The sequence below is a fragment of the Chaetodon trifascialis genome, chromosome 18 (genome assembly GCF_039877785.1).
Source record: "Chaetodon trifascialis isolate fChaTrf1 chromosome 18, fChaTrf1.hap1, whole genome shotgun sequence".
Classification (NCBI taxonomy): domain Eukaryota; kingdom Metazoa; phylum Chordata; class Actinopteri; order Chaetodontiformes; family Chaetodontidae; genus Chaetodon; species Chaetodon trifascialis.
The window spans coordinates 440143-462043 of NC_092073.1; the positions used below are offsets into that span (position 1 = coordinate 440143).

Sequence of the window (21901 nt, forward strand, 5' to 3'; positions counted from 1 at the left end):
ACGTGGGTAATAGCAGACAACGATCATCACTTAGGTTTTTTTCCATGTGTCTGTCTCTCTCTGTCTCTCGAGTGCTCTGAGATAGATGCAGTGCATGCTCTGTAGGATGCCACGGCTGTTTTCTGGCACAGCGACGTTAATTGATTAGTTTGCATCCCTGTTTCACCTGTGTACTTTCGGTCAGGGTGAGTGACCATTACGCGTGCTGATTGCGTTTGCGATGTGGTCAGATGAGATACTGATCAAAATATATAAATTTAGGTCTGACTGTATGTGCTGACTCAGATAGTTGCATTGAATCGTGGCTGTTGCAAATTATTGATCGCAGTGTGTAGTCGATGACTGATCGAGCACTGCTGAAAACACCGTTAAAACCACGCTGCCGTCTTGTTGAATGTGTGATATATGGCGTCATCAACCACGTTTTCAGTGGATAGCTGTTATCACCTAGCAGCCACCCATCCAGAGGGGTGCCCCCTGAAAGACTGTAGGGATGCTAGAATTCGCCACGATGAATGAGTCATGTGCCGACCCGGGGAAATTGGCATACACGTTTGTCATCAGGCAATTTGAGTCACAGATCACCAGACATCCCTGTTTCACCCGTGTACATTTGGTCAGGTTGAGTGACCATTATGCGAGCCGAACGCGCTTGCGATGTGGTCATGTGAGATACTGATCAAAATATATACATTTAGGTCTGACTGTATGTACTGACTCAGATAGTTGCATTGAATTGTGGCTGTTGCTAATTATTGATTGCAGTGAAATGCCAGACACTGTGGAAACCTGCCTGTGAGGTATTGGTGACGTGACACACGAATCCGCCGGTTTACGAAAATCCACTTGTCCAGTGGTGTACCGCTGGCGCACAGAGTTGAACAGGTCTGGGGTAGAGCTTTCAGCGCACTTTTGCGCCCTCTACACCTTGGACTTCTTGTACAACTCCACCCTCTGTCATCTGCAGAAATTCTCTGATGACAGTGCCATTGTTGGCTGTGTGTCAGAGGAGAATGAGCAGGAGTACAGGGGGGTCATCATGGACTTCATGGACTGGTGTCAGCAGAACCACCTGATCCTAAACACCAGCAAGACCAGAAAGATGGTTATTGATTTCCGAAGGAAACCTTCCCCTCACACACCAGTGAACATCCAGGGCTCGGCCATTGTTAAGTACCTGGGTGTTCACCTCCAGAATAAACTGAACTGGACAGACAATACCAACGCCCTGTACAGGAAGGGCCAGAGTCGCCTACAACTGCTGAGGAGACTGAGGTCCTTTGGTGTGTGCAGGGCTCTACTCTGGACTTTCTATGACACTGTGGTGTGCTGGGGAGGGGGCAGCACGGACAGAGACAGGAAGAGATTGAACAAACTGGTTAAGAGAGCCAGCTCTCTCCTGGGCTGCCCACTGGACTCCATCGAGGAGGTGGTGGACAGAAGGATGTTAGCCAAGCTGACATCCATCATGGACAACTCCTCCCACCCCCTGCACCACACTGTGAAGACGCTGAGCAGCTTCTTCAGCACAAGACTTTAACATCCCCAGTGCAGGAAGGAGCTCAACCACAGGTCATTCTTGATCACAGCTATCAGATGCACAATAACATCCACACAAATGCAGGTTGTAGTGATAGCCTGATCACATCTTATTTTAACAGGCCACACACGCTTAGGTTGATGGAGAAAAGGTGGACCTGACACCCATGTTTGATTTGAGGAATGCATCTAGAGGCCACATCTGCTGGGTTGCTTGCAGTGTCTACATGCCTCCATTGAGAAGACCGTGAAACTTTGAGAATTTCTTTCAACCTGAAGTCTCATTCTTGATATATTTGAGCACAGATGCAAAACACAGAATTGTGAAGGTCCCGGTGTAGCTCTCTCTTCCACAGAACATCAATGTGGCTTGCCATAGTGGTAGTGATGAGCTCTGTACTAAGGATGAGAACAGATTTAAGTGGTGCCACCTTAGCCTTTCCCATGACAAAAGCACAGTGTACTTTTGAGCGTATGCCAAGTGATCTCCTGCACAGGTTCCTGAAGATTTCCTTAGCTGAGAACACAACAGGGCTCAGGATTCCAAGAGGGTCAGAGATGTTCTTGAGAAAGCAGTTGCTGATCAGCTGTGCGACCTTCTACACAAAAATAGTTTATTTGAGGATTTCCAGTCAGGATTTAGATTGCATCATAGCACAGAGACAACACTGTTTAAAGTTACAAATGACCTTCTAATTGCATCTGATAAAGGATTTGTCTCTGTACTAGTCTTATTCGATCTTAGTGCTGCGTTTGACACCATTGACCATGGTATCCCATTGCAGAGACTGGAAAACTTCATTGGCATTAAGGAAACTGCACTAAGCTGGTTTAAATCCTTCTTGTCAGATCGCTCTCAGTTTGTACACCTTAATGACGACTCCTCTGTGCTCGCTAAAGTCATGTCAGGACATGTCCTTTCACTCCCATGTGAAACAAATTTCAAGGACTGCCTTTTTCACCTATGTAATATTACAAAAATCAGGCATATTTTGTCTCAAAATGATGCAGAAAAACGAGTCCATGCATTCGTAACTTCCAGGTTGGATTATTGCAATTCCTTACTATCAGGCTGCCCAAACTCGTTGCTGAATATTCTCCTGTTGCTCCAGAACACAGCACGTGTTCTGACAAAAATGAGGAAGAGAGATCATATTTCTCCAATACTAGCCACTCAGCACTGGCTCCCTGTAAAGTTTAGAATAGAACTTAAAATTCTCCTCCTTACTTACAAAGCCATAAATGGTCAGGCACCTTCTTATCTTAAATAGCTCATAATACCTTATTACCCCATTCGAACACTGCATTCCCAGAATGCAGGCCTACTTATGGTTCCTAAAGTCTCCAAAAGCAGAACAGGAGCCAGAGCATTTAGCTATCAAGCTCCTCTCCTCTGGAACCATCTTCCATTCTCTGTCCAGCAGGCAGACACTGTCTCTACATTTAAGAGTAGGCTTTTTGATAAAGCTTATAGTTAGGGCTGGCTCAGGCCTGCCCTGGACCAGCCCCTTGTTATGCTGCTATAGCTTTACTGTCGGAGGACCTCCACAGACACACCGAGCTCCTCTGTCCTTCTCTCCCTCTCCATCTGCACGTTTTCATGTGCTACCATGGCCTTTAGCTTCTTCCCCGGAGTCTCTATGCTTTGTTGTCTCGCACGTTCCCATGGATAGTGGTTGAATCTGAATTGTGGATTACAGCTGCATTTCCTGCCATGGCCCTGCCTGACATCCACTGCAACTGCTACTACTATTACCACATCCACTGTCACTGTTAGTGTGATTGCATTTCTGTCTGTCTCTCTCTGTCTCTCTCTCTCTCTCTCTGACTGCATTTCTGTCTGTCTCTCTCTGTCTGTCTCATTCTCTCTCTCTTGCTCTCCCTCTCTCACCCAACCTGTCAAGGCAGATGGCCGCCCACCCAGAGCCTGGTTCTGCCTGGGGTTTCTGCCTGTTAAAGGGACATTTTCAAGTTTCAAGTGCTTGCTCACAAGAATGGAACGAGCCTTTCAGAAGCCTTTTCTTCACGTACTTGGCACGTTGCTCAACAATTATCCTGTTATTTGGCATGTTGAGTTCCTCATTCCTTAATGGTAAGCTGATCTGGTAATGACCATTCACTTGCTTTGTTAAGTATAACCAAGTCCATAAACCTATGATCCTCCCTTGACATTCCAGGTTGCTCATCCACAATGTATTCAGGGAAATCCATCTTGAATTGCTGCTGCCAAAGTTCATCCAAATTCACAACTGACACTTCACTAATTACTCTGGCTGCTCACAAAACAGTGCTTCCTCACTTTCTCCCTTTAGAGGTCCATTCACAGTCCAGCCCAACATTGTCCTGATTGCATAGGGCCCCCCATTTACACTGTGAATCACTTGCAGTGGTTCCAAAGCGTTTAGGAACATTTGTCCCAAGCACCCAACTCTGTAATTTATCTCTGTTATATCCATTGTGCTGTCTGACAAAAATGTAGCAACTTCAAAACACAAAGAGTCGCTGAGAGGCTGAGGCCGGGTCCTTCCTTTGTCTGACTCGCTTAACGGAAAAAATTACTGCGATACGGAAAAATCTGTTTAACTTTTCATTAACGAAAAACAATAATCAGCTCATGATGCTATGCACAAACTCATAATCAAAGTAATCACTTTAATAATATTACAAACAATAACAAACACCAATATTTAAACCATCATACCCATAAAAAATATGTCTAAATTCATTCATAGCTCCTACAATGTACCTACCACTAAAGTAAACATTCATGATGATATTAAGTAAATGGTACTTAATTTCATTGAAGTCATACTTTATAGTTATTTGAATTAATTAAGTAAACTCAATTTGTTTTTTTTAGATAGGAAATTTGCTTTCATCAAAATAGTAAATCTTACAATTTACTGTTATGAAGTAATTAAGGAGTTTTTTTTCTGTTTGTCATCTTAAATTACTTTGTTGTATTAAGTCAGTTTACTTACTGTAATTATTTAAATATCGTCTTCACCTCATGTGCCTCCTTGCAAAACTATGATCTTAGTTCTCCTAGAAAGTTTTTCTGAGTTTCTACCATGGAACCATACTGCCATCTAGAGATTCGTAGCGGATAGGTTTTGGATACTTGACATGAGACAACTGTAACAGTAGTAATAATTTCAATGACATTTCAACGATGTTGAAATATTATTGAAAATTGATATTTTAAAATCTATGTGATTGACCATAGTGAGAAGCAGATGACTCCATTGCATGCGATCAATAGTTAATCGTTTCTCTCTATAAGATGGAATCACAGCATTCACCTGATAATCATCCCACATACGCGTAGGTCTGTTCATCAGAGACCCGCCTTGGAGCGCTGGGTATCTACGCATCTCATTCTCTTACTGAGTTTTGGTTTTTAGTCTTCTGTGAGTCGTCTGATAGTTATCACTCTGTTCTCTTACTCTCTCTCTTAGTCATTGTTTCTTACTACGTTTTTGTTACTTGTTACTCATTTTTGTTGAGTTCATACATGTCTAGTTGCTTGACTCCTTTTATTGAGAAAAACTTTTTTTTTTTAGTTGGTGCAACTTTCATTTTTGCTTGCCACGTTAAGCTGCAGAACTTTTTTGAAGTTAAAGCCAAATCAAGTAATAGTAATTTTGCAGATGCCATCGAAAGTATTTTCAACTTTATTATTAGCTTAAAGGTTTTTTTTTTTTGCCGTACGACTGCCAACCTCTTGGGACCAAAGTCCTGCAGCCAGCCTCAGCTCATCTGTCTGGGTCAAACAACCATCGAAAAGACACTTCTCGCCTGTTGCCGACACGGGGGGTTGAAAGCCCTGAAACATCTCTGTCCAAGATTGGCTCAGCACTGCGGTTTGACTGGTTTGCCCGTGGGGCCGCAGAGCAGACCAAAGACACGAGCAACAGCCTGGGGCCCCCTTTGCGTCAGATCGGAGCAGACATCCACTGGAGCGTCGCTGGCAGAAAAGTAGGCATTTCATGTGTTTTTTAACAAAGAGTTGGTGTTTTATGGTTATAATAATTCTCATTGAACTTGCATAGTCATTCATTCAAGAAATTAACATTACGTTTGTGAAAACGACTTCTTACTATTGCCAAACTCATTCTGCAATTATTTTGCCATAGTTTCCTCATTCAGTTGTTTGTGTTACCTCATATCATCCATATTATTTGTCGTAATATTTACTGTTCATATCCATTCTCATTGTTGTGTCAAATAAACAATACTTTTCATTTAAGTCGTTGTCAGACAGTGTCCTATTGAGCTGGAAATGTACGATCCCTGTATTAAGCATTTACACTTCAGATTATCAGACTCATATACCATTAATTCATTAATTATTATTAAATCAGCATTAAAAGAAATACTAAATAAAATCCTTCTGAGCTGAGGAAGGTTGGTGCCCCTTTCATATTAACGAGTGCAACATTAAACTTCAAGGTTAAGTGATCTGATTCCCCGACACAGTATTGATGAAATAGGAACACATGTTCTTTTAATGCATCACATATTTCTTGCCTCAATTTTTTTCACAACAATAGTTGTCTCAGGACACTTTCCATACAGAGCTGGTACAGGCCAAGCTCTTTTATCTGCAGAGACCCAACAACTCCCTCATGAGCAAGCACTTGGTGAAAAATGGCGAGGGTGGGCGGCCATCTGCCTCGACCGGTTGGGTTAGAGAGGGAGAGCAAGAGAGAGTGTGAAGAGACAGACAGAAATGCAGTCAGAGACAGAGAGAAGGAGAGATAGAGAGACAGACAGACAGACATGCAGTCACAGTAACAGTGACAGTGGATGTAATAATAGTAGTAGCAGTTCCAGTGGATGTCAGGCAGGGCCATGGCAGGAGACGCAGCTGTAATCCACAATCCAGATTCAGCCACTGTCCATGGGAACCTGCGAGACGACAAAGCACAGAGACTCCGGGGAAGGAGCTAAGTTAGTAACACACCATGGTAGCACATGAAAACGTGCAGATGGAGAGGGAGAGAAGGACAGAGGAGCTCGGTGTGTCTGTGGAGGTCCTCCGACAGTAAAGCTATAGCAGCATAACAAGGGGCTGGTCCAGGGCAGGCCTGAGCCAGCCCTAACTATAAGCTTTATCAAAAAGGAAGGTTTTAAGCCTACTCTTAAATGTAGAGACAGTGTCTGCCTCCCGGACAAAGACTGTAAGATGGTTCCAGAGGAGAGGAGCTTGATAGCTAAATGCTCTGGCTCCTGTTCTGCTTTTGGAGACTTTAGGAACCATAAGTAGGCCTGCATTCTGGGAATGCAGTGTTCGAATGGGGTAATAAGGTATTATGAGCTATTTAAGATAAGAAGGTGCCTGACCATTTATGGCTTTGTAAGTAAGGAGGAGAATTTTAAGTTCTATTCTAAACTTTACAGGGAGCCAGTGCTGAGTGGCTAGTATTGGAGAAATATGATCTCTCTTCCTTGTTTTTGTCAGAACACATGCTGCAGCGTTCTGGAGCAACAGGAGAATATTCAGCAACGAGTTTGGGCAGCCTGATAGTAAGGAATTGCAATAATCCAACCTGGAAGTTACGAATGCATGGACTCGTTTTTCTGCATCATTTTGAGACAAAATATGCCCGATTTTTGCAATATTACATAGGTGAAAAAAGGCAGTCCATGAAATTTGTTTTACATGGGAGTGAAAGGACATGTCCTGACATGACTTTAACGAGCACAGAGGAGTCGTCATTAAGGTGTACAAACTGAGAGCGATCTGACAAGTAGGATTTAAACCAGCTTAGCGCAGTTCCCTTAATGCCAGTGAAGTGTTCCAGTCTCTGCAATAGGATACCATGGTCATTGGTGTCAAACGCAGCACTAAGATCTATTAATAATAATAATAAAAAAATAAACTATTTTTGTATAGAAAGTCGCACAGCTGATTAGCAACTGCTTTCTCAAGAGTTTTTTGAGAGAAATGGAAGGTTGGATATTGGTCTATAGTTGGCTAAAACCCCTGGATCAAGAGTAGGCTTTTTAAGTAGAAGTTTTATCACAGCTACTTTAAAGGACTGTGGTACGTAGCCTGTTGATAAAGATAGATTGATCATGTCTAATACTGAAGAGCTTAGTCGGGATGGGATCTAAAATACAGGTTGATGATTTTGATGATGAAATTATTGAAATTAATTGGTGAAGGTCGACAGGTGTAAAACAAAGTGTTTGAAGACAAGTGTTTGAAGACAAAACAGTACCTGTTGTGACGGCAGGAGCCGATGAATTCTGTCTCAATTAGTTAGAATTTTATCATTAAAGAAGCTAATGAAGTCATTACTGTTCAGAACTAAAGGAATACATGGTTCAACAGAATTATGGCTCTCTGTCAGCCTGGCTACAGAAAAGAAGAAGAAGAGAAACCTGGGATTGTTCTTATTTTCCTCTATTAGTGCAGAGTAATAGGCTGCCCTGGCACTGTGGAGGGCTTTCCTGTATATTTTAAGACTGTCTTGCCAGGTGAATCGAAATTTTTCCCAATTGGTAGAACGCCATTTCCTTTCTATTTTCCATGACGTTTGCTTTAATATGCGGGTTTGAGGGGTATACCATGGAGCTAACCTCCTCTATTTAATTATCTTCTTTTTTAGGGGAGCAACAGAGTCAAGAGTCATATGCAATGAGCCTGTAGCACTATCAACCAGGTAGTCAATCTGGGAGGGATTAAGGTTAGCATAGGAATCCTCTGTTGTATTGAGACATGGCATTGAATTAAATGCTGATGGGATCATATCCTTAAATCTAGCTACAGCACTATCAGACGGGAGTCTGGTATAAGAATTTTTGCCTACTGGCTGGTAGTCTGGTAATATGAATTCAAAAGTTATTAAATGATGGTCCGATAAAAGAGGATTCTGTGAGGAGACTGTTAAGTCTTCAATTTCAATGCCATATGTCAGAACAAGGTCAAGGGTGTGGTTAAAACAGTGAGTCATTTCATGTACATTCTGATGGAAGCCAGTTGAGTCTAATACTGAGATAAACGCAGTGCTAAGGCTGTCATTATCAATGTCAATATGTACATTAAAGTCACCTACAATAATTACTTTATCTGCTTTGAGGACATGGGCAGCATGTCCTCAAAGCAGATAGTAGTGATGTAGTGCGCATGCCTCACATCAAGAAGGTTGCCGGTTCGATCCCTGGGCGGGGCCTTTCTGTGTGAAGTTTGCATGTTCTTCCCGTGCATGCGTGTGTTCTCTTCTGGGTACTCCAACTTCCTCCCACAGACCAAAAACATACCCATTAGGTTAATTGGTGACTCTAAAATTGCCCCTAGGTGTGAGTGTGAATGGTCGTTTGTCTCTGTATGTTGCCCTGTGATCGACTGGGGACCGGTCTAGGTACCCCGCCTCTCGCCCGCTGACAGTTGGGATAGGCTCCAGCCCTGAACGGGATACGCGGTATAGAAAATGGATGGATGGCTTTAAGGACTAAACCTGATGGAAATTCCGAGAACCCAGCTACAAATTCGGAGTAAGGACCAGGAGAGCGGTATACTATAACAAATAAAACTGGCTGCACTGTTTTCCATTTTTCATGAGAAAGAGTGAGAACAAGGCTTTCAACTGAGTTATGGTCGAGTTTAGGTTTAGGGTTGATTAAAATAATAATAAATAATGGACGGATTACTGATACTCACACTGACACACCATACATTGTCAGTTCACAATAATTATGTTTGCATCTATGCATTAGACCAGGGGTGGGCAACCTGTTCCACAAAGGGCCACTGTGGCTGCAGGTCTTCTTTCCAACCAAGCAAGAGCTCACAGTTTGACCAATCAGCTGTCTGAAGAGTGAGATCAGTTGATTGAATGACTCAAGTCTGGGGTGCTGCTGCTTGGTTGGAAAGAAGACCTGCAGCCACAGCGGCCCTTTGTGGAACAGGTTGCTCACCCCTGCATTAGACCATCTTTGAAACTGCAAAATAGTTTTCAAACTCGTCAACACATATTGGCCGTATTTGACCACATCCAAGTCCTTCGGAGATTCAAAACTGAAAAAGATCACTGGGAAGATGGAAAGTCTGAGTGTCTGGACATTGGGAGTTCATATAAAGCCCAGCTGTTGAATGTGAGTGCAGGGTCCAATGGAGCTGTCTTTTACAAGTTGTTGCTGCAGTAAATGAGCCCCATCAGGAGTGTGGAAGCTTTGGTGGTACTGCCACATCCTGGCAGTATCTTCTTGCCTTCTTGCCAAGGAAGATGGATCCATCCACTGGATCCTCTCCATCAGTACCATGGACCACCACGATCTCAAAGATGCACTGTGTGGGCTCACTGTGGATGTCCTCCTGTATACAATTTACGAAGAAAATTTCAAGCAAACTCTATTGAGAAACAAATACAAATAGAACTGCTTCAATCATTCAAAGTGACTTAACTGTTTAATTTACAGAACAAACACATGCAAAAAAACCCCCCACATTTTTCACTTGGTTAAATGTCTAATTAAGTTAAATATAATGATAGAAAACTGCAGAACAAAGACATGTGCATTAGAAAGCTTAATACTGTAAACAACTGAGTTACATGTGAGTGGTAAACGGCACCATTTTGTGAGTGATTCCGATTGGCATCACATCCGAAGTGTGACAACAGGATGGTTGACAGGAGCACTGCTAACACTGTGATTTCAAACAATGTGTCTATGTGCAGAATCTTTCGATAAATTACTTGCTACAATGTATAAACAATTTGTCCAAATAGTCAGCATACCCACTGCCCTTACCAGCATTTTTTTTATTATTATTATATTGCTGCATTTTGATAAGTTACCCGTGAAAGTAAGAGCTTTATCATGAGCTTAATAATCACCACTTTCATTACGCTAAAGTTCACTTGACAGGATGACTCTTTCCATGTTTACCACTTATCCTCTCTGCTACTTTCGACTAACTTTCCCCTCTTTGGTACAGAGTATGCCATTATTTTTTTCTAACCTAGTAAAAATTAATAGTAACATATATTGCCTCTACCAAACATGCATTGAACTATCAAAATGGACACGAACCTGTATATTATTATACTGAAACAGAAAAGCGATAACTTACGTTATATTGGAGATAATCCTGCCATGCAGCACCTTGAAAGCAGCCCCTGACTTCTCTGGTCAAAGGCGTTCAAACGTTGAAATGGGGAACTGTGTGTCATCCGAGGGCACATGCGCAAATTCAAACATGCTCGACTTTTTACATTAAGATTTATGTAGTTTTTCTGGGTTTAAGTACAGTAACAATAAAATGTTTAAATATTATGAGTATAAGTATAATACAACTTACTCTTCTTGCACAGTTCATTTTTTACATGAATAAAAGCAATAAATATTTACATTTTTACTGAAGAAATTCTAGTTCTCACTGAATCTTGATGATGACAATAAATGAATGAATATATTTTACTATATCAAAAAGTCCTATTTTTCAGTGTCTCTTTACCATTCAAATCTGATGAAATGACACAAATGGTGGACCTTTGATTGCATAATTAATACTGCAGGCTTTGTGATCATGAAATAAGTGTGTGGAAAAAAAACAACAACAAAAAAAAACAAACAAAAAAAAGAAACAAAAAAGCTGAAGTGACTTTCAGGGCTTTCAGGCTTCACCTTTGTGAAGCCTGAAAGCCACTCCACTCCCATTGAGATGCTTCCCTATTTTAAATGAATTGCCACTTGCAGCTATATTTCTGTTCTTAATCTTTGCTCTATGTACTTTTTAATTGTTTATTTTTAGGTTCTCGATTACTATATTACTATTACCCTGTACTTTTTTTCTGCCCTTGTGCTACTGTAAACAAATTTCCGCTTTGGGCCAACAATAACTAATTATCTTATGCAGTGTTGCGAGTAACCTCAATACTTTTTGCTTGGTTTGATATATTGTTTAATCTTCCATATTTTTTAATAATTACTGGTACATGCTCTGTTGTCACTGGAAAAAAATGGTTCGCCAAAGAAGATTTTTTTTTTTTTTTTTGCGGTAATATAAAATACTTTATACACTTAATTGACTGAGATGTGAAAATATCAGATGAGGAGAGGGAGGTCAGACAGGCCATAGGGAAAACAGTGAGTAGACCCAGAATATTTTCACATCTAACTTTGTGAATTATTGCTTTATTTCAACAAAACGTTGGTGATTGTTGGAAAAGTGGAAAGACTTATCAAGATGGTTTTGGTGAGTTTTATTTTGTTTCTGTCAAGCCTGAAGTGTGCTTTTACGATAATCTGAGAGGTAAAATGACCATTTCTGTCAATGGAGTCTGTTGGCTTTGAGGACAGCAATATAGCGGCTGTTTTTACATTTTATTTAACAATAAGGTCTACCATTGTAGGGAAACTTTCCATAATGTTGTTAGACCCTTACAATAACCATTACCCCATTTGTAAGTTAGACACCAAAAAATGGAAATAGTGTAAATTTGTCAAAATTTAAATGGTGCATCTTTCAAAATAAATCAGTGTTTAACCAAACATTCACCAAAAGTTGGCCACAGCTCATTTTTTCAGCCTTTCTTTCAGTTTATTACATGTTTTATTGCAAGCATAAGCTGCTATGAAATGGAAATAGCTAATTCGTCTTCAACTGGCATCAATAAAGAGTAACACCTACCAAGTGTCTCACTGTAAGTAGCCCTCCAGCCAATCCCATTCACTGTGGCATCTGTCCTAAAGATGATGAACAGTTGGTTGGTGGAGGAGCGCAGATCAGGTGGGAGCACTGCACCACAGAATTTCCCAAGCAAAGGTGCCAAGGTGTCCTGTCCATCATACACTGCCAAATAATCATAGCGACAGGAGGAAGATGCCTCTAGGTGGAAGGTGTTAAACCTGTGCCAAGAGAAAAGGATAACTTTTCTGAAAGGGGCTGAAAGGAAACATTACATAAAGCTTTAGAGCTCTCTGTGTCTTTAAAATTATACCCTAAGCCCAATCCAGATCAACAGGGCTCTGAAAGTTTATTTTCTTCAATTGACAAACAAGGTTACATTCAGTTACATTTGGTTATGTTAATATAACAATGGTGCTAGAATGTTAGAATGATCTGCAAAATGAGTAATAATTTCAAGCTTCTGTTCCTTTTTTCATGTCTCTTCCTCTTTTCCTCTCTGCCCTCCCATTCTCTCTTTATGTTACTCAGGGATTTATTAATGCAATGTATTTTGTAGTGTATGAATATCAGTGTGAAATCAAATGTTGAAAGATTCCTTTCATTTTATTTTTAAGTATAGCAGTAGCCTTCTTTGCTTTGAAGAGCAATATTTCACCAGACTGGAAGGAATTACTGTGTTATACAAAATGTAAAAATGACCCTCTCTCCATAGCTGAAAAGGTATGTCTCAAATTCACTTTCAGTTCAATATTCTAGTCCTGCAGTCCAATTAATGAATTAAAGTTATTGCAGTTAGTGCACTCTTACTTAAAATCCACCACTCTGTCTGCTTGGACCATGATATGATAAGTACAGTTGATGTTGTGGTGGTAGTTGGTCATCAAGAGTGCAGGGCTGCTCACTGTACCTATAGTGCTGTTGAAGAAACCACCACATGCTTTAGACAGACAGACAGACAGACAGACAGACAGACAGACAGACAGACAGACAGACAGACAGACAGACAGACAGACACAGACACACACACACACACACACACACACACACATATTATGATTGCATGTACAGTTTACCAATATTGGCATGTCTACGAATAGACAATAGTGTGTCAATGCCCCTAACTTTGTCAAAGTGACTTGTGTTGAACAAAAAAAATCATAAGAAGTGCAATGGTTTACCCCTGGCCTTAACCTCACTATATGGTGTGGCTGCAACTTCCTGTGCCATGTAGTAGGATCATACTTAGGGCTAGCTCCAGTTGTAAAATTCCAAGTGAACCAGAAATTCAGCTTGTCTGCTGATGACACAAACTTTGTGGTGCAATTGGCGAGGAACACAAACATGAGATTACTTCTATCATGCTATCACACTGACATGTAGGCAGTGCACTGCACAGGCACCTGATTAAACTGTGCTCATTAGCTGTCAGACTCCCCCTGGTGTACATAAGTTATGTCATTTCTCAAAACTGCTACACTGCTTCATCCTTTAGGCCACATCTCCTGTTTTACATATAGATTGAAATGCCAAATGTTATGTAAAAAGTAGGGAGGAATAAACTATGTTTGTGCGTCTCCAGTCCTAAGAATTCCCTTTTGTTTACAAGTTCAATTTAAACATTTAATTCAAGCATTCATAATTACATTTTTCTATTGTCTATTGTTCTAGATTTCACTTTCCATTGACAAATTGTCATTCCCTGATATCTATGAGGTCTTTTTAAACAAACAAACAAACAAACAAACAAACAAACATTAGTGTAGAGTAAAATAAAAATATATTCACCATTTCATGGACAATTTGCTACAGATGTAGTAGTCAGTGACTTCCAAGTCCTTACATTCTTAACTTGTTTTGTTTAATGCAGCTGTTGATTACTTACTATTGCTCATTAAACTATATGAATTATTTCTATGCTTTACTTACGAATAGTTCTGTATTCTGCCATGAAGCCATTGTCAGTGGTCATAGAGTCAGAATAGAAGTGGAATAACATGGGGCCAAAGGCGGAGAAGGGCCCTGGAATGCTGGTACCACAGAGAGTAGCAATAGCAGGGCCGCTAGTAGCTAGGCTGTATATCTTCAGCCCATCATACAGACAGGTGGAGTGTGCTAGACAACAGACAAACCAGCCACATAGTCAATAAATAACTCATTTTTGGTTATCAAACAAGAGTGCAATACATTTACTTCCAAAAGGAAGACATGCCAATCTTTGATCATACCAAGATTATTTGTTCATACATTGCCAATTCTAACACTTGCCTTCTATTTGAAAGATCTGGAAGGTGACAATAACCACAGTCTGTGCTCCGGCATCTATGGTGTAGTTGCAGTTGGAGTGGTCAGGGTAGTTGGCTGGATAATTTGGAGAAACCACATGGCCACTTCGAGCTGTGAAGTTTGCGCCACACCCTAATGAACAAAAGACTTGAGATTTTCTTTGGATTTTGTTAAGACGAGCCAAGTTTCTAGTCAAAAAAGTGACCTTTACTAGGTATATATCTTCTGCACTGCCATGTAAAAAATATTAATTATGAACAAACACAGGTACCTTACATTCAGGGTAACTATGTTTCAGACAACACAGTTACAGTCACTCAAAATAGTCTTAGAAACACTGTGATATGAAGCTGTCTTGGCTGCCTTGTTCTTACTGGAACTGAAGGAGGCTGAGAAACCTCTTCCTGAGGCTCCAGTGCCCTGGAATCGACTTGTAATGATGTTACGTGGAGCAACGATAGGTCCTGGGGCCACCGAGCCACAGGCTGTTGACAGCAGAGCCTCAGTATTTTGGGTCTGACCTGACCATACCTGCAGGAAGAAGAAGAAGAAGAAGAAATCCCTTTATTTGTCACAGCCCACAGAGAGTTACAGGGAACTGCACACACCACGCAAGTGAAATTCTTTCTCCACTTTTAACCCATCCTGGAATGTCGTTCCTCCCCGGCAAACCGCGCCCGGGGACCCAGTTTCCTTCCATAACCATTGGTAAGGTGGTGATCTTCTTGCATGTTTTTAGTGGGGGTATTTTTTTGTATGGAGGATACCCCAGGTGAACATGGGGAGAACATGCAAACTCCACACAGATAGGCCCCTTTCCTTGAGCAGCAGACACCGAAGGCATGGTGGAGGACATGCCCCCAGTGCCCACAGCGGGAATCGAACTGGGACCTTCTAGTTGTGAGGGGACAGTGTTACCACTTGTCCCACCGTGCCACCCAAAATGCACACTAACTCAGGAACTGATGTCAAATGGAACATTGTTTTAAAGATACCTACTCTAAGCGCCTAATTAAGCCTAATTAACACCTAATTAAGCATTTTAGCATATTTTGCACATTTTCTAATCCAAACTACAAATACAGTATCTGACATTTTAAAACTAAAATATCCAAACATCATGTGCACAATATGTAAAATCACTGAAGAAACTGGACAAACTTTAATACAACAGAGTACTCCAATGCTAACTTTAGTCCCTCCAAACTGATCATCTGGTCGATGCAACAGGTTCATTGTGTATGACAGTTGACTCTATTGCCCCTCTAAAAAGGAAGATAATAAAACAGATTAAGTTAGCTCCATGGTATACCCTCCAAGACTGCAAATTAAAACAAACCATGAAAAGTTGAAAGTAAAAGGCATTCCACCAATTCAGCAGAATTTTGTTTCACCTGAGAAGACAGTACTAAGATATACAGGAAAGCCCTCTGCAGTGCTACAGCAGCCTATTACTCTTAATCACTATTAGAGACAGAATTCATCACCTCCTGCCCTCAACAGGTACTGATTTATCTTCAAACACAGAAACCTGTAGCATTTTCCCCTGTTAACCTCCACCAATTAATTTCAACAATTTCTTCATCAAAATCATCAACCTGTATTTTAGACCCTACCCCAACTAGGCTGTTTAAAGAAGTTACAGTGTTAGTGATGAAGATGAGGATGAGGACTGTGTACCCAGTGGATGAGAAATGGTGGAACATTCAGGTGATGGAGTTTCTTGATCATCTGGTGGCGCTGAATGGCACTGAAAGCTGAGCTGAAGTCAATGAGGAGAAGTCTGGCAAAGTTACCAGATGATTCAAGGTGTTGTAGGAGGGGATGGAGAAGACATGCTACTGCATCCTCAGTAACCCTTTTGGCCTTATAGGTGAACTGGTTTGGGTGCAAGAGTGGTTTGACAGTTGTTGAGGTGAGTGCAACTGGGTGGTAGTGGTTTGGTTCTGATGGGTGGGGTTTCTTGGGTATCGGTATGGTAGTGGATGTTTTTCATATGGTGGGCACTGAGGCAGTCCTGTAGGACTCCCAGAAGAGAAAGTGTACAATGCACACTTCTTCAGCACTTGTGCCTGGATACCATCTGGCCCTGGAGCCTTTTCCTTTCAGCTGCAGGCATACATCCTCCCCAATAAAGCGAACCAGGTCTGTTCCCAGGACTCAGGGATGATAACACCTTGCATTCCTCTGAGCAGCCAACGTGTCAAAGCGGGTGTAAAAATTGTTCAGGTTTTCAGCAAAAGAGGTAGGGTCAGTTATTGCATCTAACTTGGATTGTGGATCATGGCCAATGAGTGTTTTAACTTTCTGAAAAGCTTGTCTTGTGCTGAATTCCAGTTCCAGTTTTTCTTTATACCTGGGTTTGGCTCTACAGGTTTCATTTTTGATTTGGCAAGTTATGATTTTGTTTCCAGTCCTGCCATTGAAAAGCTTTCTGTTTTTCTCTGAGGCTCTGCATGATATGTTCAGTAATCCAAGGTTTAGAGTTTGGATATTTACTCGGATTGTCGGGATCCCTGTCGGGATGTCCACATATTGTTGCAATGAAGGCAGGACGTTATTGAATCTGCAACTGCTCAAATCCCCCATGATAAGCACCAGAGCCGCAGTCTGCCAGGAAAATGGTAAGGTTGTCAAGGGCCACCTTGATATCTGGGACAGTTTTGTCCAGCCAGGTTTCAGGTCAAAGTAGAGTAGAAAGGTTTACAGTTTATGAAAAATTATTCCAGTCAGGAGAGCAGTGTTAAAAGACTACTGACACCATCATTACACCAGCCACTGTCAGTATGAAAAAAACGATACCTCCGCCATTTGTTTTGCTGGAAAGTTCTGTGTCGTGATCTGCTCTGACCAGTCACAAGCCAGCCAGGTGCAGCGCTAGAAAAGTGGGAAATAGATCCAGTGGAGTTGTTCCCTTGATGTTCGATATAGTCAGTCTCCAAACAAAACAATACGGACTTTATACACTGAGGGAACCATACACAGCACCACCTTGAAATTTATGTCATTCATGCTTTCAAACATTCAACTGCTGGAAACTCTGGACTCACTATTAATTCAATTTTATTTATATTGCACCAAATCACAACAGAATTTGTCTCTGGACACTTTCCGTATAGAACTGGTACAGACCATACTCTTTATCTACAGATACCCAACAATTCCCTCATGAGCAAACATTTGGTGGTGAGGACAAACCAGCAGAAACCTCAAGCAGAACCTGCCTGGACCGGTTGGGTTAGAGAGAGAGAGAGAGAGAGAGAGAGAGAGAGAGAGAGAGAGAGAGAGAATTCACAAACTTACTGGATGAGAAGCAGACAAGTTAAACTGAAAAACTCAAAAATGCATTGTTGATGTTATTGTGTCTTTCATGGTGCAGGTACTATGGGGGAAATTGCCATGTGGCTATACCACCTTACTTGGAGGCTGACAGTGAAGATCATTGACACTCAAGAAAATACAGAGCTATGAAAAAGTATTAGCACGCTTCTAGATTTTTTTTTTTTTTTTGCATATTTGTCACACTTAAATGTGTCAGAACTCTCCCATGGATGCCATTTTTGCCCAGTCTCTTTCTTATTGTTGAATCATGAACACTGACCTTAACAGAGGCAAGTGAGGCCTGCAGTTCTTTAGATGTTGTTATGGGTTCTTCTGTGACCTCCTGGATGAGTTACGCTCTTGGAGTAATTTTGGTAGGCCGACCAGTCCTGGGAAGGTTTACCACTGTTCCCAGTTTTCTCCATTTGTGGATAATGGCTCTGACCGTGGTCCGCTGGAGTCTTAAAGCCTTAGAAATAGCTTTGTAACCCTTTCCAGACTGATAGATTTCAATTACTTTGTTTCTCATTTGTTCTTGAATTTCTTTAGATTGCAGCATGATGTGTTTCTGTTCGAGATCTCACATTGTACTTCACTTTCTCAGACAGGTTCTATTTAAGTGATTTCTTAATTGAACAGGTCTGGCAGTAATCAGTCCTGGGTGTGGTCAGTGAAATTGAACTCAGCTTTCCAAAAAATGTGGCTGACTCATGATTTAACAAGGGGGGCAATTCCTTTTTCACATAGGGTCATATAGGTTTGGATATTATTTAAAAACTGCATTTTGTATTTACTCAGGTTATGTTTGTCTAATATTAAAATTTGTGTGATGATCTGAAACATTTAAGTGTGACAAATATTCAAAATAGTAAGAAATCAGGAAGGGGGCAAATACTTTTTCAGAGCACTGTATGTTGGTCTTGCCCATTGCTTCATAACAAAAGGACAAATAACAACCTTTTGCACATACCCAAAAACCACAAGCTGAGTTCAGATACAGGAAACAGGAAAGTCAACAATAGCTTGGGCATGGGCCAGAGTTTGTTTTAACTGACCGAAATAAATTAGCTGTGTAACCAACCCAAATATCTTCCAAACAGAGAATGTCTGCTACCATTTGTGCTGCTGTAGCCAGTTTTGGCATATTGTTGGGTAATCTCAGCCATGAACTTCCCAAATACAGTTTATGAAATATAGAATATTTTTTATCATTGTTATACTTCAGGCTGCACGGTGGCGCAGCAGTGCGCGTGCCTCACAGCAAGAAGGTCGCAGGTTCGATTCCCGGGTCGGGCCTTTCTGTGTGAAGTTCGCATGTTCTTCCTGTGCATGCGTGGGTTCTCCCCGGGTACTCCGGCTTCCTCCCACAGACCAAAAACATGCTCATTAGGTTGATTGGTGACTCTAAATTGCCCCTAGGTGTGAGTGTGAGTGTGAATGGTTGTTTGTCTCTGTATGTTGCCCTGCGATCGACTGGGGACCGGTCTAGGGTGTACCCCGCCTCCCGCCCGGTGACAGCCGAGATAGGCTCCAGCCCCCCCGCGACCCCGAAAGGGATAAGCGGCATAGAAAATGGATGGATGGATGGATGGATGTTACACTTCAGTCAACAGTGCCTATCATGCTGCACTGGGTTACTCTAACCACGACATGATCCACCTGATTCCTGCGCACAGGTAGCTGAGGACATCAAAGCAGTGCAACAGTGAAGCAATGGAGTTACTGATATTCAGGCGTGCTTGGATTGTAGTGACTGAAGGCAGATAAGCATACTCAAATAGTGCATACATGATCTGTGTCCATAGTATTTCATGGCAGGCAATACAGTATTTCTCTGTGGTATATAATATTAAACATTAATGAAACATAATTAACATCATCTAACGCTTCACAAGGATCGCTTCAGGAAATCATTCCTGCCACGAGCCATCACACTGTATATTAGCAACTTAAACAGTTAGTCCACCAACCTCACAAACCCCAATATTTTGGTTGTTGTTACTGTTGTTACTGTTATTTTGGTATTAGGGTCTTACATTTGCCCTCACTTAAATAAATATACCTGTATTCTACACACTGGTCGTATAAATTCTCTTGTAACCCAGCTGAAAGTTTTCTACCATACCAATCCCACTCAAACCACCTCTAACTCCTGTGCTGATCAGGACACAACTAAATCACAATTCAAGCCCAGCTGTGATATTCAATCACACTTACAAACTCTTTACATCTAAGAGAAAAAGGATTGTAATATTGTAAAGTCAACTTGGAAAATAAGAACAATAAATTAAAAAAAATATTACTTAGAAAATATCTTTAATATATACAAGTCTATCCTGGAAGCCTGGAGGAACGTGATTGACAGCTGTCAGAAGCCCAGCTGTAGCAAGTCCAAAGCTAATTATTATTATTATTATTCAAATATTTTTATTGATTTTTCACATTATACACAGTAATACACGATACCCCAAAGAAGACGGAAAGAAAATAAATAAATAAATGAAGAAATAATAATGATGAAAAATAACTTATATCCTGAAATTTGCCCGAACTTAGTGATGAGCTCAAGAGCAAGTGGTATAGTAGTACATGTGTCTGAGAGAAAGAGGATAAGGTCATATGCATAAGTGATACTTTATGTGAATGTCCTGCCCTATGCACTCCAACGAGATTGACAGACTTCCTTAACATTATTGCCAAGGGCTCAGTAGCAATATCAAATATCTGGGGGCTCAAGGGACACCCTTGTCTTGTCCCAAGGGAGGGAGAGAGGGAAATAGGGAGGGAGAGAGGGAAATAGGGAGGGAGAGAGGGAAATAGTCCTATATTATCTTGTTTGTTCTTACAGAGGCTCAAGGTGCCATATAAAGAATTTTAATCCATGAGCAGAAAGTAGGACCAAAGCCAAACTCCTCTAGCGCGGTGAAGAGGTAGTTATATTCCATCCTGTCGAACGCTTTTTGTGCATCCAAGGACAGTATTAGCTCTGGCTCAATATTGTTCGGTTGATATATGATGTTGTCCAAAGCTGATTAGAGGGACAGTGCATTCACCTGAATGCGCATCCATAAACAGATGGAGTCAGGAGATAGCGTGAGGCGCACATGGAGGAATCCTGAGAGAGTTAAGACTCAAGTCCAAAGCGACAGGAATGCAGTGGAGCCAAAAGATGCAGCAAACGGTGCAGACCTGATCCAGAGAAGCAACTGGTGAGATGTCAGACATTTTGTTTTTCAGATTCAATAAATCACGGTCACTGTAGGAAGCGACACAAGCCATTGAAGTTTATAGTTTATTAGCGTAATGTGTAATGCTGAAGTTCGTAATCTGTGTATGATTTCGTTAAAATATTTTCAGTTAAAGAGGATGCCATGATTTCATTTGCTTAGAATGGTGTGGGAAAAAAAAGTAGCAATATTAATCACAAGGTGGTACATGTTTGTGTTTGAGGGTACAGCTAAAATAATAATTATTATAATGATAATTATGATAATGAATGAATGAAGGATAAAAGCTAAATTCATGCTGATTTTCAGAAAAATATGAAGGACTCTTTAAAACTGTTCATTAATTAAAAATATTCAGGTCATGGGGGGGAAAACTCTGACTGTTGTTTGTGCATACGCACCGAACAGCAGTTCAGAGTATTCAGCCTTCTTGGAGACCCTGAGTGGAGTCCTGCATGGGGCTCCAGTAGGGGACTCCATAGTCCTTCTGGGGGACTTCAACGCACATGTGGGCAACGACCACCTGGAGAAGTGTGACTGGGAGGAATGGCCCCCCTGATCTGAACCTGAGCGGGTGTTTGTTATTGTACTAGTCATGGATTGTCCATAATGAACACCATGTTCGAACATAAGGATGCTCAGAAGTGTACATGGTACCAGAACACCCTAGGTTGAAGGTCAATGATTGATTTTGTTATCATATCATCTGACCTGAGGCCGCATGTTTTGGACACCCGGGTGAAGAGAGGGGCAGAGCTGACAGCTGATCACCATCTGGTGGTGAGTTGGGTCTGATGGTGGGGGAAAACTTTAGATAGACCTGGTAAACCCAAGCGTGTGGCGTGGGTGAACTAAGAATGTCTGGAGGAGGCCCCTGTCCGAGAGAGCT

At 41.3% G+C, this 21901-nt stretch overlaps 1 protein-coding gene across 1 annotated transcript in view; it reads right to left on the bottom strand.

Moving 5' to 3' along the window:
• Positions 1-21901, bottom strand: part of cubn (cubilin (intrinsic factor-cobalamin receptor)) — a 203514-nt gene that overhangs the window by 15658 nt on the left and 165955 nt on the right. The window contains exons 55-59 of the mRNA XM_070986347.1: positions 14839-14995; positions 14447-14596; positions 14108-14293; positions 12989-13118; positions 12182-12399 (exon numbers count right to left, since the gene is read on the bottom strand). Of these exons, the coding sequence (XP_070842448.1) occupies positions 12182-12399; positions 12989-13118; positions 14108-14293; positions 14447-14596; positions 14839-14995 (841 nt within the window). The remainder of the gene's footprint in view (positions 1-12181; positions 12400-12988; positions 13119-14107; positions 14294-14446; positions 14597-14838; positions 14996-21901) is intronic.